Source organism: Lissotriton helveticus, chromosome 10, assembly GCF_964261635.1.
Source record: "Lissotriton helveticus chromosome 10, aLisHel1.1, whole genome shotgun sequence".
NCBI classification, from domain to species: Eukaryota; Metazoa; Chordata; class Amphibia; order Caudata; family Salamandridae; genus Lissotriton; species Lissotriton helveticus.
This window is the reverse complement of record NC_136071.1, coordinates 353,319,808-353,346,717: the sequence shown is the minus strand read 5'-3', so window position 1 is coordinate 353,346,717 and position 26,910 is coordinate 353,319,808. Positions and strand designations below refer to the sequence as shown.

Sequence of the window (26,910 nt, the reverse complement as noted above, 5' to 3'; positions counted from 1 at the left end):
ACTTTGGCAGTGCAACTATCATTGGCAATACAATTGTGATTTTTTCGACTGGGAAAACCAGGCCACTTTTCTAGATTTAGATTACTTACATTTTGTGGCTGTTCAAAACAGAAGCCAAACAGAGAATAAAAAAAATCTAATCTGCAGCAGTCTATAGGATATCACTACAGAGGCACGTAGACATCGGACAGCTTACAAAATGTGCAGGCTTACCTATCTGCCAGCCATCTACTGTAATCACACCATGACGAAAGCAAGACTCTCCAGCAACTGCCTTCAACGCCTCGGCCAGACCGGTCTGCAGTGGGGTGGGTTTCCGGTCACCATGCAGCAGGACTTCTTTGTGCAGAATGTCGGAGGGAATGTAGGGCCCCTGGTATTCGGCACAGTCAAACCTAGCACTGGAGTTGATGCAGACCAGCTTCAGTCTGTAGTTACGGGCCTTGGCCGACTGGTCACCTGGACGACACAAGCATATTCAGTTTCAATAACAAGGGATAAACAGTACATTTAAGAGAAAACTTTAAAACATAATATACACAAAACGACTTAAAGGAGCGATTCAAAGCACATATGATCCTATCTGTCAGCAGCACTTTTTATCCCCAGTCTCAACTGATAGAGACCGAGGCCCATGGGCTGCAGGGCTTTACTGTAGCAGTCTTTTGGGCCAGTGTCTGCCACTGAAAAGCCAGAACTGAATTTGACAAGACTGCAGGCTGAACTTCAGGTAATTTCTGTGTGGTCATAAGGCATGCTTTGAAGATGGTTCTGCTGTCATACATAATGAATTGCACAACCAATGAACGCTGGAATTGTTACCAATACACATTTTGGTTTAATTATTCGATGCCATAATCAATGAACAGCTCTCTCAATTAGGTCAGGGATGCAGGAAAGTTCAGATATGCCATGTTCTGTAATCCATCAGTGTTCTTATGCCATGCTACACTGTCATTTACATCGGCTATCCACAGATGCCCAAAATAGATGTAAATATATTTTACAAAAGCCTGCACCGTACTACCTTGTTAAGCAACAAATGCCTAAAGCCTATATTTCTGCAAGTTTTTATATCCAAATTTATTCAATGGAGAACACAGTTAAATGGACTGATCAGACTTGCCTCTAAATTAAAGATTCAAAAGCACACACAACAAGGTCTCTGAATAAATAAGAACAGATGTGCAGGCTTTAATCTAGATTATGACTTCGGACACACTATGCATGCAAAGAATCTGCCTTCATAGAACCACTTTTTTTCCAAACCATCCCACAGACAGATGTCTTAAATACTTTTAAGGGGACTATGCATCAGGAAATAATTTTTTAACGCATGAACCCATAAATGAACAGCTGGCCTCAAAACATCTTCATACAACCACTTTTTAACCACTTCGAAGCTAGGCTTGGGGGTTCCATGACTTTTTGGCCCTGGGCTCGGCGGCCATCTAGGGAAACCTACCAAACCCACACATTTCTGAAAACAAGACACCCGGGGGAGTCAAGCAAGGTATGGCTTGCGAGGGTCGCCCAACATTTCCCTACCCAGAATCCCCTGCAAACCTCAAATTTAGCTGGAAAAAAAAATCACTTTGTCTCAAAATTCTGTGTCGGAAAGTTCTGGAATCTGCGTGGATCCACAAATGTCCTACCACCTAGCGTTCCTCCAGGTCTCCCGATAAAAATGGCATCTTACTCATGTGGGTGGGTCAAGTACCCGCGACAGGCAAGGGCCCAAAACCTATTGAGGGGACATCAAAATTACCCATCACAAAACAACCTGGTTTTGCAAGGGGGGTCCCGTGAGTTTTTGGCCCCGGGCTCGGCGGCCATCTAGGGAAACCTACCAATCCCACACCTTTCTGAAAAATAGATACCCGGAGAAGTCCAGCAAGGTATGACTTGCGTGGGTTCCACAACATTTCCCCACTCCGAATCCCCTGCAAGCCTCAAATTTTGTTGAATAAAAAATCAAATGTTTCTCACAATTCTGTGTGAGAAAGTTGTAGGATCACCGGGCTGACACAAATTTTCCTCCGCCCAGCGTTCCCCCCAGGTCTCCTGATAAAAATGGTATCTCACATGTGTGGGTAGGCATAGAGGCCGCATCAGGAAATGGCCCAAATCGTACTGTGGAGACTTCAAAATTACCTATAACAAAACTACCTTGTTGGGTGGGGGTTTATGGGGACCTGGGGTTTTGGCCCCAGGCCCGCTGACATCTAGGGAAACCTACCAAACCCACATATTTCTGAACACTAACCCTGGTGAGTCCAATGAGGTATGGCTTGCGTGGATCCCCCAACGTTTCCCTACCCAGAATCCCCGACATACCTCAAAATTAGCTGAAAGACCCCTCACATTTTCCACATATTTTTGTGAGGAATCACTGTGGCAGCACAAATGTCCTACTCCACAGCGTTCTCCTCAGAGTCCAGAGTAAAATGATACCTCACTTGTGCGGGTGTCCAATGCAGAATTGGCTAAAAACGTATTTTTCATTTTTTTAAATGAAGCGTTTAGAATTCTCGGTGCTATACCCTTATGCCCTATGTTTTGGTCTCTTTCCAGTGACAGGTCCTTGCCCCACCCACACAAGTGAGGTATCGTTGTACTCAGGAGACTGAGGGGAACGGTTGGTTCCGTCATGAGCACAGGAGCACTGGTGCTCATGACGGAACCACTCCGTCATGAGCACCAAAGAGGTTAAAAAGTCACTTGTACTCTTCCTGATGAACACATTTTCCTAATTTAGTTCATTTAAATCCACACCACCAAATATTTTTCCTGCCTCTGCCTAATACAGCAATAAAACCATTAAGACATTAGATCGGACCAGTTAGCCTTACACTTACTCAGCCATAACTTAATTATGTTGCCCTTACGACAAAAGAGAATATCAAAGTATGTAACAAGTCTCACATCACTTTCCAGTAGCAGCAACATCAGCCTTCAAATCGAACTGACATTTCTACAGAGGGGACTAATAATCCTGAAAGAGACTGATAAGCGCTGTATTAAGGTTGGAGTGATCAGATCTCGAAAGACTGGGATGATCCTATGATGATGTTCATCACCCAGTACTGTCAGAGGATTGCACACATAGGGTCAGGTCCATCGAAAAAACTCTCTAAGCAGGGAGAACACATTTAACAGTGCAATAAGCATATCATGATTTCGGACGCATTACTAACATTCAAACACAATTGCCGCAATCAAACAAATGCAAAAGAGGTACCCACCACATTCACTGTTAAAAATAGTTTTTTAATACCATGGGGGTCTACTGCTGCTAATAAAAACTGCTTGTGTGTGGCAGGCACCCTAAAACGTCCAAAATTATACATCCTGCCATCTCACAAAAACTTTGGAGGAACAGTGAGGAAAGGGCACATATGAAAGACAGCATTCTGGATACAAGTTGCGGAATTACTTAAGTAACACCAATAAATCCAGGACTAAAACGTTTCAGGAAGAAGGTCAAAACTAAACATTTCATGAGTAAATCACCTAGCACCTGCGACTGGCAAAAGGAATATTATGATTGAATTTACAAACTAACCCATCTAAACTTTTATAATGTGTGCAGCCACTTGAAACACTAAAGCAATGCATAAAAGCTATTAATGTGAACCAGCTTCCTAAACACATATTTAACACGGCAAGACCCGATGGTTATGAAGATATCAACAAAAAAAAAACATGATTTTTTTTAACTTTCTTTGCATTGCAAAAGAAGGGGAAAGAGAGTGGAGTGAAGGGTATGTGGTGAGGAAAGCCTTGGTGAGGACAGTTTTGGCCACAAAACATTAAAGAAAAAAAACAGCAAAGCCCATTTGGCCTGGTTGGTTACCTTCATGCTGGCAAATCGATGCCAGTCTGCAGCAAAATCATGCATAGATCATTTTACTCAAGTATTTACAGAATGAAAAATGACAATTTGACAACAATTTACAAATCTTAAATAATGAAGTGGGGATACGTAATTCACATTGCCAGCTTGTGCAAAAACACATGGACTTAAAACCATTATTACATTGAGCATTTACCTAGAATCTGCATGTAAATATCTGGTTGTAGCACCCTCTGCAAGTATGAGTCCTTCGCTTGCTGTAGCACGCACAGGGACCATACCACGTCCACCTGGAACTGTGGCTCTAAAGCATCCATTTCTGCAGGTAGTTTCTTGTGCACCTGAAAATAAACAAGATAAATGGCAGGCTAATGCAAAGCTAAGCGGCACCCTTGGGCCCACTGGTATTGAACTTAAGTACAGAAAAGCAGGCAGTCCACCTAACTTGGTAGAAGTAATGCGACCAACCCACAAGGAATACAAAGCCAGAGTAGTTATAAAAGGCAAATTACTAACAGCAGTTGAAACAAAAGAGCAACATTTCTCACTGTTCTAAACACTCCCAGCCTTTCAGCAAATTCTCTCTGCCCTTTATGGTGGTCACAGCGCACGTGCTTCAGCAGAGAATGTATTATAGAAACAAAGGTTCCTAGCTTATTTGAATGACTCACAATACAATATAGCACACAATGGACTACTATACGATATTTTTCCTTGCCCAGCCGGGCAGGAAATTTATTTTTCAATCAAAATAATTTCAACAATATTTCAAGCAGATAGTATGGCACAAGCCTGTGCCGTACTTCGAAGAGGAGAAGATAGAGAAAAGTGAGAAGGGGTGTCTTCAGGCAAAGAGAAGGAGCAAAACAGGGCACTTAAGTTTGGAAAAGAATAGTGACAGTGTCGCCTGGAGTGAAACAAACAATAACAAATTTTACAATATTACATGTATGTACACTCATAGGTGTCGACGTTTCGATCCCTTCGCTCAATTAGTTAAATGGGATCATCATCAGGACTTAAAGAATTAGGGTTGCCTGAATATAACAAAGCCTCTTTAATGTCGAGGTATTGAGTGAGGCGTCGTACTAGATGTGGGCGCCCTCAGGGGAGGCATCCAAGGATAAAATACTGGTCCTGGATGAAGGGTTCAGATCTTTCCCATCGTGGGTTTCAACCGGGCCATTTTCAGCTCGTTTTGGTTAAGAATATATTTCCAATCGGTTATTTGGGCGAGATGGCTCAATTAATGATGCCGATTATGGCATGCTTATTTTCCGTTTTGGGAAGGTACACTGAGGGCTCGATGGCCACTGGTAATTGCTGATTAGTTGTGCACTCAAATAGTCGATCAATGTCGTCAATGCTGCACGAGTAATAATGGAACTCGCGTCTGGCCGGGGAACTCCGTGTTAATGCCGGTTACCCTCAGCAGAGAATGTATGCATGTTGTGTGGGAGTGAGGAGTACGAGAATTACGTAAGGAAATAAATAGCATGGAGGATATACCCACTTCAGTTGGCCGCAAAACAGAATGCCTATCGCCCCATTCACAGACAACTCTACTGCAGTCTTTTCCAGTGAAGTTACAACAGAGCAAGATCCATGCCATCTCTGGATATGATCCACTATCCCTCACCAAACTGGACAGCCTGAGATGGCACAGGCTGAGCAACAGGAAATGCTACGAGCAGTCACTGAGGCAGATACCAATAAAATGAAAACATGGTGGCAAGCCACTGTGAACCACTACAACCATGTAAGCAAATGTAGTCATAGCCTGTTATGGTCTCCTGTGTTAACCTGAAATGTTTGCGAATAAACCAGTTGATAGCTACACATGCCCCAGTACACGTAACTGCAAAGAACTTGTATCAAGAAGGAACATGCAAAGCCTGGCTACAAAAGCCATGATCATCCGTGAAACTCACAGGATGCCAGTGACTACGTCCATGCTTTTAGAAGTTGTGGGCCTCCCAGATATGAACTTCTAGAGACCTCTTGCAAGTTAACAGATTGTGCATAAATTGCCAAAAAAACATAAAACGTGAATAGTGCCATATTTTAGAACGGCCTCTTCTGACAGTTAGCCCCCCCACTTTTACCCAGTAAAATGATGTTTTGATTGTAAGTGCACAGGGTCCCTGCCAACCAAGTCCACTGTGCCAGTGCTCCTTCCCTAAAACTGTACCACGATTGGCAACTTCCACCCCCCTGTATGGCTTAGTAAATGGTACCCTTGGTACTTAGGGCATGGGTACAGGAAAGGGTCTCCAAGGGACCCCCTCACCAAGACCATGCCACTGCAGCTTGCATGCCTTGGTGCAGTGAAAAATGACAGCCAACATGGCACACAGCACGTTTGCCATGTCCAGCAGCACTGCCAAAGGTATAGGTAAGTCACCCCCTAACAGGCCTTACAAGCTCCAAGGCAGGGTGCACTATATCGCAGGTGTGGGTGGATTTAAGCGAGCACTCTTGGAACTGATTTGAACCCTGTCTGCGTTAACCAAAGACTGAATCTAAGTTGAGTGCTTAACATTGCAAATCTAGAAAATTGGACTAAGGGTCCACTTTTTAAAATATAAAGTATTTTTCATGAAAAATATACTTCTTTTTGCAACCATCTAGGTCTTAAAATGAATCTTGAAAGAAGCTTATTTTTCAAAAATTCCTGTGGATCTCCTTTGAGTCGTGTGTCATTTATTAGTCATTGTGTGCATAACAAATGCCTTACACTCCTCTATGTTAGGCCTAATGCTGCTCGTTCACACTACCACAAATAGAGCACTTGGTCTTACATGGAGCCCTGTGCACTTCTAATGGAATCTCTGGACTCTATGCACGATATAACCACCTAGTGGTATACTATATACAGAGGCAGCTTCCTACAAGTTGCTACGAAGGTCACTCCACGAATATTAAATTGCATTTCTTAAAAGAAATTTTACGAGAAGCAGGAAGACAAATTTTAAGTTGAAGTCAATCTTCACAATGTGCAATGCATTCCAATATAGAAAGTGACACTTTTACCCATCGTTCAGTTATTCTGCCAGTGTGTATTAGTTGAGAAGTCAAATCACAACTGTAATCCGGCACTGTATACCCTTCTCATACATGTAGTGAATAGCAGCATGCAGTTTAAGATTATATTGGCAAGCTGGACACAAGTTTAAAGTCATCCAACTAAAGTTGACAGGATGTTGTTTTCAGCCTACAAATACAAGGTAAACTTATATTTAGATGTAATATATGGGGATTAGTTTCTAGCAAAACAAAGGTTTGTTTGTCTCGCCTGGCGTTGCAGCGCAAATCGCTGCTCTCTCAGCGAGAGATTGTGAGAGAGTAGATCTGAGAAGGGGAATTGAAACCCGGCCCCTCATTTCCATTTGCTGGTGTCACAGTTTATGCTAAACGGTGGGCTGCCATTGGAAATTAGGTCTTTTTATTGCCGCCCTTTCGTCAGGCCCATTCGGACTGGCTAGTCTTCTTTGCAGCTGTTGCAAAGCAATTTTTCATCGTTAAGGGGGCAATCTGGTTTTAATTAGCAGTATCAGGTTACTTCTGCTGCATGTTTTTTTTTTGCATCGCGCTTAAAGTGAAAGCGTGATGCAAAGATAAACAAGCGGCTGCGAGCGCTTATTATTTGCAGCAGGGTTCAGCGAAGAATTTATTGGCATGCTTGTGTTAAAAATTAAAAAAAGTAGTACCAGCTCGGTTAAATGTTTATTTGTTATGCCGAATTGTGCTCCTCGGAAAGTTCACTCCCCTATTTCCTTGGGCTGTGAAAACTTGAAGCGCTCAGAGGCAGACATCCAGCAGGAAGCACTATATTAAAGATGCAAATGTAAACCTAATGACTGGATTAGCTCAAAAGTTAAGACCGATTTCCAAAAAACTAAACTTTTAGATTTGAGCCACTTAAAATTGAGTACCCCGCCCCCACACTGGAGTCTAAAGGAGGGACAAAATGGGATTATAGGATTTTCTCTAGAGGACAAACTAAGTCCAGCCCCACGCAGGGCTTCCGGCCAAGGTCGAAGGCCTGTACCCTCTTCCCGCCACCCATCTCCTCCCACACATACTCCTGATAGTCGGCGCGGAATCCACACTTCTCGTCGGACCAGCCCAGCTTAGCCCAGTAGGGAGTGTTTTCAAATTGAACCCATTAACCCCCCCAGAAGAAATAGTCTAAACGTCTGCCTGATCAGGGGGCTCATTGTAGCCCCCCTAATTCAACTCATGGGGGGGCGCTACTGGGCAGAATAAAATGTTAATACGACCCACATACGCCAAACGAGGTGACAAGAGAAATTATTAAAACGACAATGTAAAGAGGTGATTTGCAAATTGAGCAAGGTTGCAAAAAAGGGAAAGCGTGCAAAGGCAAGGCATGCATAAAATACCGAAAAAAGGAAGCCGAAGGAAAGAGAACACCATTAGAAGGGGACAATTGAAGGTACAACGGAAAGAAGGGCTTTGAGAAAAAATAAATGGAGGGAAGGGAAAGAACCTATCAGTGCGGCTCAGTAGGAAGGGTCAGGATCGATCACTCGTGTAGTATAAAGTTGAAACTGGGGGTGGAGTATCTCTGGCGGGTGCTTAAACAGGGCGCAATAAATTAAAGCTTGCATATAGCACTTTGTTTCTAGATCTCGTCTAGCTATTTTTGAAACTCTGGTTCGGCGGGGGGGGATGGGGGACGTGGAAAGAGCTACTGAAAGCTTGGAATCGCTGGTGTGACAGTTTAGAGCCCAATATTTACTTGTCCACCGTGAAAGCGCTTTGTCTCGTCCACGCACTGTGGTTCGAGTCTCAGCAACAACACTCAACATCCTGTGATTCTGGGCATATCACTTAATCTCCCTGGGCCTAACAAGAATTAAGGTCTCCTTATGTAATGCAACTGGTGCTCATGAAAAGGGCTCTGATACCTTTGGGTCAAGTTCGCATTATATAAAACTCTGAAAAAGGAAAAAAAAAAAAAAAAGCTCCTTGAAAGATTGATGCATTAAGCATTTAAATATTTCAGTAACATAAAATGTAAATGTAAAGTAAATGTAAAGTAACATACTCAAAAAAAAGTGGGTGGTGAATGCACCCCACATGTTTCACTCACTGCAACTAGAGGTTTGCAAATTAAATCATGTAGAAGCACCACATTTCGTTCATACCGATAGGCACATCATGTTAAGGCAAATGCAGCTCATGTATGATTAAAGAGAGACTATTGCTAGCAGCAATGAAGGAGCTGGGAAAATCTGCTTTCTACCAGCCCGTGGATAAAAACAGGCCAATCCATCTCTGAAATGCTTGCGATTGTTTGATCAGAACAATCAAATATTGTGCGAGGCAAATGGGAACAAGGTAGTAAGGGAGAGCAATATGAAGCAGGTCTGTGGTACTGGAGTTTAATTGTCAGCTGGGGACCAGTTGATTAAAGTTCTAACGCCACTTCTATAGTTGACTAAACTGTATGCTCCATTGCAAACAGATTTCTCAATCCCATCAACTCTAAAAAAGTAGTGTGTAGAAAAATGTGCATTGCACCTTTTGAAGGACATAAAAAATAAAAAAATAAAGATATCTATATAACAAAGCAAATAATGCCGCAGTGTGCAAAGGCCAGGGAGAACAAGCAGATATGAAGAGCTTACCATGTCGAAGAACTGGTCTCCTTTGCTGGGCTGGTAATTAAGTCGACCAAACGCCAAGACAAGATTACATATCTGTAGTGCTGTGAACTTCTCAGCGTTGTCCAACGTATACTGTCAATCAAATATACCAGATAAGCATTAGAATTCACAGACCATTTCTCATATTAAAAACAAGGATTGCAAGCTACAGTACTTTTCCTGCCCTCAGAAAAGTTGACAAAACCTCTTGATAAGTGATATTTGGATACAACAGGGAGAAATGAAGGGTGTGTGTTCAGGTCTTATTCTGTATTGGGTGAAGTTGCACATCTAGCAAGAAGTATGCACTATTCAAACTTGTCTATATGGATGCATTAGAAATTTAGGAATAATTAGCGAATGCTGGAAAAAAATTCATTTGAGAGTACAGAAAGGTGACCTATGGAATGGAAGGAAACCGTAACACTGGATCACATAGGGAGAGGGTGGCAGCGGTACGGAGAAGCACAAATATATATAGGATAATTCTACGACGTCACAAAATGTAATATGTTAATAAATCTAACTGATTGATCATAACAACCAACCAATTAGTGGAAGTATTTGGTCATGGTTAAGCTTGGATTTATGCAAATGTGAGGACATTTAAACCTGCATTAACAGTAGACCAAATTGTGATTACCCTGCCATAATTGACGGATACCTTTGGTAAATGTTGTTTTAGGTGTGATTGGATACCTCTACGACTACTGGAGTGTAGGCTTAATAAAATGGACCACTTGGCAGGAAGTAGCAGGATCCACCATGCATTGCATTGTTAACATTAAAAAACAGGCAGTCCTTTGGCAAACCGTTATTCTGGTGAAGTGGTGGTGCACTCGTCCACTTTATGAAAACCCATATTATTGTAAAGTGGCCAGCAGCACTGGCCTGAGAGACAATATCACAGCCCTTGAATGTCCAAAGCGAGGAAATGCACTCCTCCATTCTACTGTAAACCATTTACTTTATTTCGTCTTTCTGAGATGACGCTCGATCGGTCCTCCACCTCTACCCCTTCTCCCTGAAAACAGTCCTGCCACTGAAATGCACTGCAGCAAAGTACAGTAATAGGTTTCAAAAGAATGGACACTACCATGCTGAAATGTGCCGTGCTGTGGGTACTACGGGCCCTCATCCCACACATCACCCATAGCCAGTGAGCAAGACCTCCAACTAAGGAGGGCAAATAATGAATCAATCTGGAATATCTTTAGATTAGGTGGAGCCACAAGTCCGGGTGAAAGAACATCTATAAATGGTATCTTTCTGCCCTGAAGTATAACCGCCAGGCAAGGGTGAGATTACCAAACTCAGAGTATTAGGTCTTGTTTTTTTGGTGTTTGGATAAAACATTGTTGTAATATATACTAATGAGTATCACTGTAGTGTGCACTGCTTTGACCTGTAGAGTTTGTTTCAGTAAGGACTACTCATTAATAACTAGACAATACATTTTGAAGTATGATACTTAATATTGAATGTTTATCAAAATATACCCTGAATGTTGTTTTAATTGTATTATGTACCTGATCGCCCTCTTGGGTAACTAAGACGTCAAGGGGGAGAAGCGCCGGACACTAACCTGGTATACCATTATATTTTGTATATAGTTTCCTGTTCCATCTACTAGATTACGAGTAATTTTTGTGAGCTGCGGTTGGGTGTTGGATTCAAAGAAATAAGAATTTTTGGTTGTTGAATTGTTAAATAGCAATGTTATATTTGAGAGATCTGAGTTATAATAGCTTTGAAAAAGGTAAGACTAGATGGGTTTGATGGATATAAGCAGATTTGTGTTTGGTAACCTGACCCATGCACGGCGGTTAAAATATTTTTCTAACCTTACGGTAATGAGGCGATTGATATGGTCATGTATTTTCTAAAATTTGTTAAACTTCTTTTAAATTTGTCAAAATTTTAAGAAAAGAAAGATTGGTAAGACTGTAGACAAAGCAGAACTACCAGTCTGCTTACAATGTTAATGCTTAAAGTCTGCTTACAATGTTAATGCTTTTCACGTCACAATTGAAACTGACGAAAGAGTAGTTCTGATGGCGCCTCGATAACTGAACAAGGCTAGTGGCAGCCGAAATACATATTGCCCAGAGTTGCAGAGTGTGAACCTGTGATTTGAGTAGGCACCGAAGCGAGAATTACCAAGTCCGTGGACATTTTGGGCTCAAGACCTGCCGCGTCGCGAAAGTCTATATTAGTTATTGATTAGTTAACTGAGTATTTGTATGGGAGTGGGAAAGTGTGTGTGGTTCGGTGGGGGGTGTGTGACTGTCCAAAGATGTGTGAATAGTTGATTCAGTAGATATATGAAGTTAAAACTACATGTTCTAACAGTTTGGGTGAGTGAATCTCTTTATGGGTGTGGTGATGAGCAAATATATTTCTCAAAGGTACAGGTCCAACAAACTAGAAAAATAAAAGGCAGTGTATGTGTCAGTTGTTGTATATAAATAAGTATACATAAGACACAATGATTGTGTGAGTGACTGTATGGATAACTGTATACTTGTAATAATGATTTTATAATTCACTAAGTATGACTTACTATCTAAATGAATAGAAGAAGTGGTGTTTGTATAAGTGTTTTGCTAAGTAAATATGTAAGTATGATCCATTGTTTGCATAAGTGAGTAGGATGACTTCATATGTGAATAGGATGCGTGCTATTTAATGTCGATATAGATGTATAAGTATTTTTGATAGTGTTCTATTGTTCATTGACAGCATGTATGAGTGAATCCATAGGTAAGTGATTAGATGTGTGTATACATCTATGAATCACTGAGTGGATATTTAGATACTTGTATTGCTGTGACAATGGATTTAAATATGATACTCTGTATTTTACAAAGAGTGATGAAAAATTGTAATAGTGTATGAAAAGGAGTATGTGATTGTCACGTGGATGTCATCAGTGATGTCATCAGTGATGTCATTTGAGATGTCATCAGTGATGTCACCGACCAGGTCATGAATGATCTAATATGTGACCTCATCAGCAGTGGATTGCGGGTGCGCGAAATATAGTTAGTACAACTAACTATATAGGAGCAATTTCAACAGTTTTGCATGAGTAAAATGTCCAGCTACCTATAACACCACTAAAACTTATAATTTTTTGAGTGAATTTCAAAGGTTTTTTAAAAGCTAATTCCTAACTATACAACTCCTGAAACCTATGGTTTTTTCAGTGAATTTCAAAGGTTTTTTAAATGCTAATTCCTAACTATATAAGGCCTGAAACCTATGGGTTTTTCAGTGAATTCGCAAGGTTTTTTAAAATGCTAATTCTATTAGCGGATAACGTTTTTATATATTAAAACGTTTTTTAAATCTCAAATGCCTGCTTTGCTAACAGAGTTTTTAAGCACAGGCTCTTTTGTCTCTGGTGGCCATCTTGGGAGACTGCATATCAGAATTTTTTTAATGAAATATAAGAGGATTTGAGAAGTCACTCAAAATGTGCCCTAATTTTTCTTTCTTCAGCACTATTCATAATTTCTATGGCAAAATGAACCCCCTTATTTTGTTCCTTTGCAAATTAAATGTTTTAAGTGTTAACACTTTATTCCAATCAAGATGACTTCAGGTGTGCCATACTTTTGTCATAAGTAAGACTGTTAGCGCTCTAGTTGTTATTTAGAACACTCTGGGGCATTCCGTCATTGGGCTATAGTTGGGCTACATCTGGCTGATATTTGGGCTACATTTGTTTTTTTTGGTCTCTGGTGGCCATCTTTGGGCTACATTTGGGCTCTAACATATATATAGCCCAATATATATTTTTTCAAAGTTAATTTTCGTAAAAACCACTGGAGCACATATCTTGAGACATAGCAAAGGCACATGGGGCTACCAGTCCCTACAATTTTGCCAAGTTTGGTGGAAAACCATTCAGCCGTTCGGGCTAAAAGTGAGTCCAACCACTCCGGTAAGAAATTAACATGGGGAAAACACGTTTTGGGACCCCCCTTTTATCTCGGCCCCCGCTTGACGAATCCCCCCCCAAACTTTCAGGGAAGGGCCGAAGCGCCGCGAGGCAAAGTTAAGGAAAATTTCAGGAAGATTCCTCAACCGGCGCCAAAGTTATTCCCAATAGAATGTTGCGATTTCCCTATGGAAAACAATCCTAACTATATATACACCTACTGGCCAGTAGAAAAAATATATATATATATATATATATATATATATATATATATATATATATATATATATATTCATTTTGTTCCCTAGAGTGTTTTATCATTTAATTGGATTGAATGCCCATGACAGGATAGAAACTAATTGATCAGGACATGTTATTGTTTTGAAGTATCATAGGAGTTAATTAACAGTTTTTAGATCTTGGTTTTCATTAGCCTGGAAAAATCAGGAAGTCCACGAAACAAGTGTTGGCTTTGAGGATTTTGTCTTTTTCGTGATTGGATAAATCACTGTAATATTTACTAATGATCATCATTGGACTGTGTAATCGTTCAATATCATGCTTCCTCCTCCTTTTGTTTCTTCCAGTGTCGCCACCCCTTCCGGTGTTAATCTTCAAGGTGTTGCTTCAGCAACACCTGCATGTTACACTATTGGATATACAGTAAAGTCTACCACCGCTTCCCAAGGCACCACACTGCAATTTTTTGATTGATTGCGTTATACAGAAACAGTTCACAGGTAAATATGAAATCAAGGGGATGGTCTCCGCTAAATTTAGGAGGGTAGGGATGGTGACTTAAAAACTCTCAAAGCCAACGTCATAGCTCTGGTCTGTCAATTTGAGCAGACCTCATAGGGTACTGTACATAAGACTAGAGTACTACTCATCCCACTGGAAATGTTTACTGGTGAGCAGCATGGGGACAGACTTCATTAAAATTATTCAGATTTCTGTGCTCTAGCCACCCACTAGCACTAGATCTCACTACTGAAAAAGACATTCAAAGAGGAAATGCGCAATTACCCTTCACATCACAGCTTTCTTCACAGTCATCAGATGCACCCAGCTCACCTCTGTGAATGCTTCAAAGAGTGGCAGGCTGAGCCATTTCAGGTAAGCCATCGACTTCACACAGCGAGTCACATCACTTGGGGTCATCTCCGGAACCTTCGGTAACATATCGGATGCCATTTTCTGGAGCACCTGGGCCTGATGGAAATTCAGCTTTCCTTTAAAACGGTAGAAACCAGGAACTTCTTTCACTTAAGTGACCAACTTTTAAGCCAGGAGCCCAACAACTTCAGCAAAGTGCAGGCTAAGTAAAAAGACATGGCCTCCCATTGGGAAAGACAGAACACCCAAAATCTAAGTCAAAATGAATTTTTTTAAGTTATGGGTTATGGCTTTAAAGATTTAGTAGGACACTTTACAGATGTAATTATCTGGACCACATCTTTAAATGGGTGCTACGAAATGGCTCAAAAACGAATCATTTTAAGTTATGATGCTAACTACTGAACACCTTGTAGTTGTAGCATTAATGACATCATGTAAGACAAATCACTGCCCTAGGGCTACACGACATTCCCATCTGTGGCATATAAACACATCCACATTCCATTCCCAACTAGGCATTGCTGGATTAATTTACAAGTTACTCACCGATGAAGAGTAGCATAGTCACACAATAAGGTATACAACAAACACGCTTCTATGCAGCCACAAATTTAATACAAGCTTTTAAGTGGTTCACTGAAGGCTGGAATGCAGACTAGTTTGTGCATTAGCTAGTTAGTAGACTATGCCTCGTGGATCAGTGGTTGCTAGTCTTTATATGAGGGATGGAACACAAACCAATCACTGAAACACAAATTTATACTAGGCAGTGGTGTTTAAGCATTCCTTGCCTTCTGTTATAGATTATTACCAAATGCAAAAGCGACATCCAGAAGAACACCAGTGCTCAGTCCGAAGTGCCGCTGCACCAGATGGTATGAAAGGGCACGCAGTAATGAGACAGAGCGCCGCTTCTGGGCAGCTAAAGCCAACAACACTTTTCGCGTTTCCTCTGGGGTGAAGTGCTCTGCATATTCCAGTGCCTACAATAAAAGAGGAGACAGAAGTACATTAAAACTGCTTCGTTTTAAGGTGCATTACCAACAGGCTGTCATGAGGGATATTCGCATATAATGCATGGCACACATCTCTGGTTAAAGACATTCCTCATAGGTAAAGGGCAAATAAAGAGGTGTAATCATTGTAACATATCTTAAATCTCCACAATTATTTCAACAGCTTACACCCTCTAATTGCTTGCTATCTCAGAAAGTCTTATCCCACTGTACCCCTAAAGCCCTGTATAAAAACAAATTGACATTGACTTACTTCCGCTTGATTCCTTCCTCCCCCCCCCCCCCTCCATCCTCTTCATGCCTTTTATTTCGGAGCATAGCCTCATCACAGTCTTGTGCCTTAATCTTTTACTGTAATTCGGCAATTGGATGATAACTCATTTTATACATCACAACCTCTCCTCTTTAAAACCCCATTGCTGTAACCTAACGTTACTTAATCTCCACCAAACATTCACTGGAAACCACTTAGCACCCACTAATGATCAAACCCAACTGGTTTTAATATAATCTACCACTAAGTATCTGGAGTAAATGCCAGTGGCTGCTCCTCGGCTAAGGCATAGGAGTGTCCACCTACTGGTTCGCAGCAGTGAAGTAAAGGAAACATAAAATGATAACTTGCTACAGCTTTGCGTTTGGGGCGGGCTGCTCCGGCGACAGAGGTGTGTGTGTGTGTGTGTGTGTGTGTGTGTGTGGGACGGGGGTGGTGGTGGAATAGTTTGCCCACCACCTAGTGCACATGACTTTTTAGACCTGCCCTCAGGTCAGCCAAACCTTCATGCAGACTGCATTACAGCCTGCCATGACAGGACCAGCTCTTGAATTTTTGCATGTCATTCATCCTGGTCACGTGACGCAGGGTGCGGTCACGTGCCAGGAAGTAAAGGCTGTATGAAAAGAACTGCGGGAACACATACGCGGTATCTTCTCTGCGCCGGGAGTGACAGATTGTAAGCAACGGACTCACCTTGATGAAGTAAACAGGTGCCTGAGGGGGGAGGGTGTCTCACACGCAAATTCTTGAGAAGAGTTGATACTTTCCTCTACACAGCACCTTTGTGATCACGGAGTGGAACGATAAGACAGTTGGGGTGCAAGTCATTTCCCCCATTTCATAGTGGTTGGAGGATGTATGATACAAAGGCTGTCCTCACTTTAACTATCAAGGTTTTATTTACTTCTCTTTATTGGCAACTAGAGTGTGACTACAGGGAGCTGACCTCGCACCCCGCCTCTTCGAGCCAGATTATGGATAAACTTGGTAAAACCTACCGAGCAAATGCCTGTGTACTCTAACTTGACTAGTGAGGATACAGATGGGGTATTGAATTTATTGGAGTAATTATGGTTTTTTAATTCTGGTTTGATTTTAATATGAACAAGGGCGTAACCTAAATGCCAGACAAGGACAAACTGTCTGTTAAAAAGGCAAGATTTACGAAGAAAAATCATGTATAAACAGCTGAGTCTCACTAATTAAGTTTAGAGGGGCAGAATAATCCGGCACACACTTTTGGATGTATGCTTTTTCCTTCACATATCTCTATATTTATTTTTTTTACTTACAGATTTTAAAAAGTGTGTTTACAAAAATGGCATAAAATTACACAGGCACAAACTTGGGTCTCCTTACTAAGGTAGGAGGGAAAGAGGTTTGTTACAGTGATCTATTAGTCCTGAAGAAAACCGGGGAAGACAAAATCCGGCTGAAACAAGTCACATTTTGCAGAGTGGAGGGGTTAATGGTCCATAATTCACCCAGTTTACCACCAACCACTGGGCCAGCAAGACCTTAATTGTTACTTTAACCAGGGAATCCACGAATTAAAATTGGTATCTGGAGATACCTACGTTAGTCTTAACTTTCTTAGTCTGCACTGTATTTTTGCTTTGTTTTCTAATTGATCATATGTGTGTACTGGCTCCCCCAACCTATTGCTCCACCTACTGCGTTGGCTAGTGCAGAGGTGTGTTCAGCAACCCTATGATGAAGCATGCCACAAATTTTTGTGGGTGACGGCAGTTTTCTGAACAGAGTATCGCTGCTAGTTTCCCTTTAGGAAAAATAACACTCCTACTTCTGTTTTTGTGAGAGAAGTATTACGAATGGTTACCAAATAAAACACAAGTCACAGTTTAAATATGCTACAACAGATTGGCAATAGCATCTGTAGATAAGTCTGCAAACTGGCAAATTCAAAACTCAAACATTCTTGCAAGAGAATGTCTCCACCCAACCCCACGGTTTATCATGTTGGCAAATGGCACCTTGCACAAACATGGTAGCACTATGGACATCAATAGCACAGTCATAACATGATCATGCTCAAGTCCATTTTATAATCAACCCCTTGGTTGCGGCGGCAATTCCGCCGCAGCGCTAGGGGGAGGCCGCGCGGCGCTCCCGTACTTGTGACGGAACCGCTCCGTCACGAGCCTCGGGTGGGCTGTGCTTGTGACGGAGCGGTTCCGTCATGGCCCGGCCTGCTCCATAGAACGCACCGCGCAGGCGCGGTGAGCGGGGCGTGACGGAACCGCTCCGTCACCAGCACAGCCCACCCGAGGCTAGTGACGGAGCGGTTCCGTCACGAGCATGGGAGGGGTTAAAGACAAAATGAAAAATGTTTAAACATTAACCTCAATTTTATTGTTCCCTTATGTTGAGATTTTATTTTAGCCTAGTTTCTTATTTGACATTAACTTCTTTTAAAAAAAACGTGCACGTTTCCTTTATAGAACCTTCTGCTTCTTTCAAAGAATTAACAGCGTTTGTCCTTTACTTTTAAAGTTGTCCTTTCCTAGAGATTTTCAGTGAGCAGCTAGAGAAGAAAAAAAAGAGGGAGTGGAAAATGATCTAAGCTCCCAGTGAATGCTGATGACAAAGTTCGACAAAAGGCTGCATTCACTAATCAAAATCTGACTAGGCCTGGGCGAATTCTAATTATTCTGGCATAATTCGGGGAGTTATGTTACGCTTGTTATGCGGAAGTCCTGAAATTACTCCACTTGTAATTATGCACCATATTTGTGGTAAGAATTTACAGCGAATTGTGCAAATGCACAGGACCACCACAATGCAAGGAGTTGTTCTTTACGGTGCTATTGTTGAAAAGCCTCGTCATGCCAAAAATGAATATGAGGAACCATTTTACACTAAAATAGTGTAAAATTAGAGATTTGCATTTCACCCACGTATGCATCATTTTGACGTCATTTCACACACACCATAAAGAGTTCTCAGAGTCCGATTATTTATCAGGGACTCAATTTAAGGTAAAAACACCAAATTAAGAATATTCATTTTCTACTATACTAAAGGTTCACTTATGCCCCAGGTAGTAAAAGCGCAGTTTACATATTTTTTTTTAAAAAAGGTACAAAACAAAGAAGAACTAGCATCTGATTTACCATTAATTGCACTTGGTTTGTTTGTAATGAGAGGGTGCTGTCAAGGGTCAATTCGTGTGCGGCAGTTTTCCTCCAGCAGAGAAGGTCCAGACCTAAGCGATAATTTCACAAATATGTGAGATAAAAAGCACTCCCCGGCAACCTGCCCAGCAACTCCCTCAACCCACCATCCACCTTCTGGGTTGTGTTCTGCCAGAGGCGTGTAACCTCAACACACATAGATGGGTAAAAGCAGTCAATCCAGCAATAGCAGCCCAAAAAGAGAGTTAACCCCACGCTCCTTGTTATACGCAACATTGTAACTGACAATCCAATCCCAATTAATGTTCATAAGGGGGGGGGGGGGGGGTTTGAGCAAGTCCCAGAGGGCGACCAGGCACTCGATTTAAATAATCATTATGAAGTCACATTCATTCAATTGAGTCAATTTGACAGTCATATGGGAGCACGTCAGTGCGATCTTTCAGGCAAGTAGAAGCAACAGTTGTCTGAAACACATTTTATCCCCATGTCCACTGCGGACAAGTGGGGCCCATGAGTCTCAGGCATTTATTGTGGCAGCCCTTTGGGCCAGTACCCACCACGGAAGCGGAGGGACTGAATTTGACAAGGCTGCATGAGTGACATAAGCAAATCTAAAAGTAACCCCAGCAGGGAGAGATTCACCATTACCACGCCATAACACAAAGTCATGTCATCTACAACCCTGCATTCCAAAAGCCTCTCCCCCTTTCCCGCCTACCAACATGCCAACTCCCACTCTTCTGAAACACAAAGTAAATATATTAAAAGGAGTACTAAACTCTAACACCAGCAATGCAGCAGCAAAATCAATAGGGCTGGCCTTTTAGACCCATTTGCTTTCCCAATGTTAACTGTCAATGCGGAGTAGCATCTGCAAAAAATCTAAGATGCAGTAGCTACGGTTATTGATGGTGGCATTGTGCAGGCTTGTGAATATGTGGTGTGGGTGCCATTAACCTTTTATTTACCAACCCAGGTCGGCAGATCAGTAAATAAAACAAGCAGTGGCATAGCCAATTGGTCTGACCTTTTTTTTTTTTACAAGTAAAACATTTTTTTAACTGAAGTTATAAGACTTTACGTTTACATTTTATATTTACTTGCTGGTCTGCTTCGGACGCCTCTAGAAGGGATTAGCAGTACGGACGACAGAGCCACTTTTAGCTGCCTGTGATCTCCGAGAACTAAGGAGAGACAGTGGCCCTGGCTCCACCTCGCCCCCTCCTCCAGTGGCCGCGCCCGCAGAGCCCAAGAGGCAATGTAGGAATATACATATTTACCACCAACGGAGAAACACGCTACAGTCCCAGAGAGTATTTGGCAAGTTCATTTATTCCAACAGCAATTTTCTCTATTCTCTGTTGGTGGTAAATATTGATGGGGGTTGTGGTCTTTTACCTCCAACGCTGAACCAGCAGTTAAGAGCGTGCCGTTCACAAAGCACTTTGTTGAACAAAATTTGAATCTACAGCAGTGCCCGTTGTTTTGGGCAAACATCGTAAATAAGTTGGCGAGGAGATACTTCTCTCTAGCATGAGCACTAGAATCTGGAAGATAAATAAAAGGGACACGCACTTGAAGTGAGACCTTACAGCTTTTGTCCCCTTAGCGAACTTTAACTTGCTCTTGAATTCATTTTTAACTACTGTTTAACACTGTTCCTACCTGCACGGCTCTGACCGCATTGTGTATTCGCACTACTCCCCGGTCCACCATGGGATTTCCCACTTGTTGTGCAGGGAGTAATATGCAGTATCCACTTCCAGCCAGGAGGCGGTGACTCACACTCAGCAGCCCAGCTGCAGAAAAGTATATAAATCAATGCTAGGTGATTCGCACAGCGGGCGCGCCAAAGGCAAGCCCGTCTGTGCGTGTCCGTCCGGGTCCAGGGGCCACAACCCCTGCCCCTTTTTTGAGGGCCAAGAGGAGCTATTCACAAAAACTGCTACACGAGCTCCGGCCTAAGCTTCAACAGGAATGTATTACTTTTAAACCGGAAACTCTTGATTCCACCTGCTCCTGCTGTGGTTTTGCCGTTACCATACTGCCTAGCAGGGAAAATACTTCCAATACCACTGCTTCCACAAAGTATAATACACAGATGCCCTTCCCCGTTAAGAGTAAGGCTGCTCCTTCAAAGGAATTTACTTTAATAAAATTGTAGCTCGCTCCCCAAACACAAGGATGGCATCTTTGGCCTTTTGTTGATTACACAACCTGATGCTATCATCCTTACGGAAACATGGCTACACGAGAGCTCTGGTCTAGATGTTGCATCCGCTCTGCCCCCCCCAACTATACGATAATTAGAAAGGATCGTTGCACCAAAACCGGAGGTGGCATTGCGCTACTTTACAAGAATGAATATACTTGTAAATGGGAGGACCTACCCTTTAACCCCTTCAGCGCTGATGACAAAGCCAGCTCGTCATGGGCGTTACCTGCGCTACGCGGATGACGAGCTGGCTTTGTCACAAACCGCGCATTTTTCAAATTTCAGCGCACAGCGGGAAAACCCGCTAGCGCGCTAGAGGTTAAGGGCTGCGAGGCCAGCTCTTTCAAACTCTTCCTCACATCCCAATTCACTCTTTCCGGGATTTTGATTTACCGCCCGCCGGGGGCAGTGACTTCTCCTGAACTCATCACCCCTTTTCTGTTAGATGCTGCAAACTTCACCATCCTGGGAGACCTAAATATTCACTTCAATGACCCAACGTGCACTAAGACTCTGATGGCCATCTTGGCTGCTATGAATGTTCTACTCTGCAATTCAGGTCCCATCCATAGGGTGGGTTACTTGTTAGACCCCATTTGTTCCAACCTACCTAGTATCTCATGCCAGGGAGCCCTCCCAATTTTTTCGTATAATTTTTGGTCAGTTTCAGGGTGAGGTTAGATCTGCAGCGTGAGAACACATCCATCTTAACTACCAAGTCGGGGTCCAGAAACTGGAAGAACTTGGGTGTTGATTAAAAGAATCTATATCTATCGAATAACATTCCTGCCATCACGTCTATCAATTTAGCAGACTCAGGCACCATCCATAGATGCGTGCCTTCCAACTTCTATCAAAAAAGTGAACAATCGACCTCCTGCCCACTGGTTCTCGGAAAGGTTAAAAACAGAGAAAACAAAAACGCAAAGTACTACAAAGACGTTGGAGGAAGGACTATGCGCCTGAATACAGTCGTATATACAAATTAGCTAAAAGGGACCACTCCCTCTGCAACGCTGCCGGAAATTAGTATGTGAATACCATTACGTCGGTACAGAACAGCCCCAAGGTCTTGTTTAAATTAAAGATCTTTCGGGTGCAGCTTGCCAACCCACCCCACCACAATGCTCAATGAAACTCAATACGTGGATTTAGTCTAGTTTTTTTTATTGGAAAAGTGGAGAAAATCTACTCAGAACTGAATGGAGTGACAACTAATGTGGGGCAGCAAATTAAGTGCTCTCCCCCCACATCGGGCGGCTTTGCTCCACCGGCGAACCAGATTACCGTGCCTACTAATACGCTAGAAAGCTGGTTGCCTCTGGACACCCCCTCCTTCAACGGCATCTTAAATGGCCTCAAATCTGGCTCACCCAGAGATCTTCTTCCCATCCCCATACTTCAAAAATTGGCACCATCGTCACTCAAACTCATAATGGAGTTGCTTAATGAGTCCTTGCAGGAAGCAGCGGGTCCATTGGCATGGAAACATGCCATGGTTCTCCCACTTTTGAAAAAAAGCGAATGCTGATCCGGCGGAATTATCTAATTTCTGCCCGATCTCTTTACTTCCAGCTTTTCAATTTTTTTTTAGAAAAACACAATAACCAACAACTGGCGCAGTTTGTTGACTCCCAAAAATCTTACATGCATCGCAATCTGGTTTTAGAGCTGGGTTCCCGACAGAAACCACTCTTTTGGGAGTTCCAGATACTTCTGGATATGGGTGAAACTGTGGCACTCCTACTGCTTGATTGGAGTGCTGCCTTCGACCCTGTGTCACATATGGGAAAAACAAAGATCTTTAGGGCCCCCAAAATTGGCCTCCTCAAATGGGCGATCTTCCCCAACCAGCGCAACTAGTCCGCCATCTAGGCGTAATCATTGAAGACCAGCCATCAATGAGGCAGCAAGCAGTCAAGGTCGCCTCAACCTGCTTCACCATCTTAAAATGGCAAAAAAAAATACTTTGGATGTTGCCTAGGTCCACACAAAGAACACAGTGATCCGTGCCCTGATTACTTCTAGGCTGGACTATGGCAACGTCCTGTATTTAGGAGCCAAGAAGGAGGTGGTTTGAAAACTGCAGGTAGTACAGAACTCGGCGGCCAGACTGCTATGCGAGGTGCCTAGAAGGGCCTCCATTTCAGGCTCTCTCTTCGACCGCCACTGGCTTAGGATGGAGAACTGCATCAAATTCAAGGCCCTGTGTTATATGTATAAAATTTAATCTGGCACAGCACTACGTTATCAGAGTGCCTTAGTCCATCCTACCTCCCAACACGCCTTCTCCGATCCTCTACTCAGGCCAAGTTTTCAGTCCCTAGGATCAGACGGTAGCGTATGGGCGGCCGGTCTCTTTCTTACCTGACCCCTTCACTGTGGAATTCACTCCCCACGTCACTTCGGCATGAAACCATCAATAAGAACTTTTGAAAAGACATGACAACTTGGTTATTCAACCAATAGTTTTCCCTCGCTCAGTCTGCATGTGTGCAATGGCGCCCGGAACCCTCCGGGTAGCTGTGCGCCTTATAAAATTAAATTAGTAATAATAATTGGAGGCTGGAACTTTCAGTAGGGCCCAGCGCCACTTCCTCGATATGGGACACTCTTCAAGCAATAGGATGAGTCATGGTCCCTTGCACAGTAAACACTGATGGAGACGGTTATTGCTTTGGGAGAAAAGGGCCCAGAGACTGGCGGTATGCAACTATTTGAATTTACAACAGCTATGAAACATGCAATTAGGTGGGAATAACAAAATGTACTATACTAAATATTATGATACTACATCTCCCACAAATGCCTGTGACTACACAAATACATGGTCATCACCACTAGAGTGCACACCCACTTGAAAAAGACGAACTGTCGAAACGCGTCGTGTGATTCCACTGGAAAAAATTGCTGCTGGAATAAATGAACTTGCCAAATTCTCACTGGGAGTGCAGCGCGTTTCTCAGTTGGTAGTAAATATGGCTAGGGTTTGTGGTCTTTTACCCCCAATGCTGCACCGGCAGTTAGAGCGCACCGTTCACAGACCACTTTGCTGGAAAATATATATCTGAAGCTGCCCTGAAATTGAGGCGCCACTCACAAGCGTTGGTCGACCTTTTATTTTGCAGGTAACAGGGATAGATATATATTTAGTGCTTTGCTACGATCCCTACAAGGCGAGCTTCTTGCCGGCTGCAGTGCGTGAGCTTCTAGAAGGGAAGCCAGTAGAACAAGAACCTGTTTGCCAGCCAGCGGAGAGGGCAGTAAGGAAAAGTAGTGCAGGTCAAGAGAACGTATGGGCCATATCGAAAGGATCAGTGTAGCAGGGGCGGACGCCATGGCGGGAATGGTACACCCACATGGCGGGACAAATGTGTACTATATATTTAAACACCCACAAACAATGTGAAATTAGTGAAGACAGACGTAGCAACCTATTAAAAGTGGTGGGCTGTCGTGGATGTGTTTCATCTCTTCATACAGATTACAAAACGCCTTGCAGCTCATGCGTGCTGCCTCTAGGCTCGACCTAAAAAGGAACATTTTACCATATGAAAAACAAGCATCGGCATAGCCAATAGGTCTCGCCTTTGGGACCTTATAAGTGTTTAGCCATGCAACAGTTGATGTTGCACCAAGGATATTGTGCTGCATAACTAAATACTTATAAAGGTCCCACAAGCGAGACCTATTGGCTATGCCAATGCTTCTTCTGTGGGGGCTTCCGGCACATTCAGCAGCTATGGTGGCATCTAAGGGTGCGGGATGTTGGACAAATAATGCTGGGGCATGGGCCATATCTGTCCAGCCTCTAGAGATGCCAGTGTAAGCCGGGCAGTATATTCGTCACATTAGAGGGGTCACAAGCCTCTTGAGGAAACCAGTCACTACATGCAGAATCCCAAAGGAAGAATGAAATTAGTACCAACTATACCAGCATGAACACGTGTTGTCCAGATCTTTCACGGAGAAACAGGACTATCCTATTAACACATTCTCTGTCATTAAAACACACTGTTAGCATCAGGCAGATTAACCTACAAAGACACACAAATTGAAACACTAGGCATATATACGTGTACACTCACTGTATACACACATGTGCACAGGCGCGTGCACACACTTGCATTTAGATATGTGCATACCAATACAGGACACTGATAACTCGCAAATAGAGATGTGTTCAGAGCACAGCACAACACACTAGCACAATGAAAATGCACACGCCTGCTCAAATGCACAGACAAAGACATGTGCCACTAAAACTCACCAGCAATCAGCACCTACTTGTGCATTTTACAAGGAAATACATAAAAAGGCATATCTATACACAATGCACAAACCAAAAGCATGCACATTGGCACAGATAAAAGCACACATCTTCCAAATGAACAAAAAAAAAAACACACACTGATCTCTACCTAACACACCTGACTTATTCAAATCAGAAATATAATCCACAAATACACACAGTAGTAAAACAAACCCAGCCAACCAGCACTTCACACATGCAAACGTTTATAAGCATGCATGCACGGACATGCATATACACATGCACACATACATTTAGTTCATGGCGGCTACAACAGGCATGTCAGCTAGTCCTGAAAGCATAAATAGCTGGAATGTTAGGCAGTCAGGCACCGCCTATGATAGATCTCATCGTGGTAAGAACAAAAATGAGACATAAAATTCAATTAACAGAAGAAAAAAAATGAAGTGTTGAAAGTGGAGGAAAAGAGCAATCTAGAGCTGGGGAAGTCCCATCACGATCAAACAGTGCGGAGACAGACATAATTCACTTTAGACAGGCTTGCAAAGAAAGGACGAGGAACAGAAACACTGCGAGAAAGCGAAGCAACCATGCAACACAGTGAGCCACTTTTCAGGAAATCTGATCAGTGCTAGTTACTAACGAGGTGCCGCCGACATCCAACGAGCTGGTGAAGCGACGAGCTGTATTAATTGTGAAATCCTGTCGGTCTGAGTAATGAATAACTGCTTATTACCGAGAACATTTTTCCATGGCAACTGGAATACCGTAATGCTCAGAGGAGTTACTTACTGTGCTCCTCAATAACGCACAAGCGTCGGAATAGAAGTTTCACTTGTCCACAAAAATAGTACCTGAATCGTGTCTGAAGCAGCGGACGAGCACTGATTAAATGGAATCAGTCTGTGCTAGGTACCTTCTCCGCAGGAAGTGGCATAGTGGCTGAATTGGCGAATGAAAACAGCTGCAGACAAGTGTGAGATTCCTTTGCATGGAAGTAGACCAGGGACACCATGCATCAGTTGTGCTACGCTAGCGCTAAATCGTGGCTGCTAGGGGTGGTCACAGAGCTCAAGCCTCATGAAGACCCGCCTCCTTGTCCTCCAAAGGTAAGGAAACTAAGGCGACGAGCGGCCGTCCGATCCACCAATTGCAGAGCAGTATTAATCATAGTTACGGCAGTAGTCAATCTTAAAGGAAAGGACACAGTCAAAGAGAGGGAATTTCAAGTACTCAAGCGAAAGAGGGAGGAATAATGGCAATTGAGCACAAGTAATATGGTGTATTAAGTGTCGCGGTTTTAGAAAAAGGCCAAGACGCAATAGCCTTGTCTCAGACTGCTGCTACACAGTGCCAGTTTGGCTCGTAGTTTGGT

The 26,910-nt window shown here is 42.8% G+C and overlaps 1 protein-coding gene and 2 non-coding genes across 3 annotated transcripts in view; all 3 read right to left on the bottom strand.

The window, feature by feature from the left end:
- Positions 1 to 26,910, bottom strand: part of TBRG4 (transforming growth factor beta regulator 4) — an 83,291-nt gene that overhangs the window by 19,748 nt on the left and 36,633 nt on the right. The window contains exons 4-8 of the mRNA XM_078662561.1: positions 15,408 to 15,579; positions 14,552 to 14,709; positions 9,514 to 9,624; positions 4,053 to 4,197; positions 214 to 459 (exon numbers count right to left, since the gene is read on the bottom strand). Coding sequence (XP_078518687.1) covers positions 214 to 459; positions 4,053 to 4,197; positions 9,514 to 9,624; positions 14,552 to 14,709; positions 15,408 to 15,579 — 832 coding nt within the window. The remainder of the gene's footprint in view (positions 1 to 213; positions 460 to 4,052; positions 4,198 to 9,513; positions 9,625 to 14,551; positions 14,710 to 15,407; positions 15,580 to 26,910) is intronic.
- On the bottom strand, positions 582 to 717 carry LOC144786350 (small nucleolar RNA SNORA5). The gene has a single exon (XR_013602152.1). It is a non-coding gene; the product is annotated as a small nucleolar RNA SNORA5 (small nucleolar RNA).
- On the bottom strand, positions 19,506 to 19,640 carry LOC144786347 (small nucleolar RNA SNORA5). The gene has a single exon (XR_013602150.1). It is a non-coding gene; the product is annotated as a small nucleolar RNA SNORA5 (small nucleolar RNA).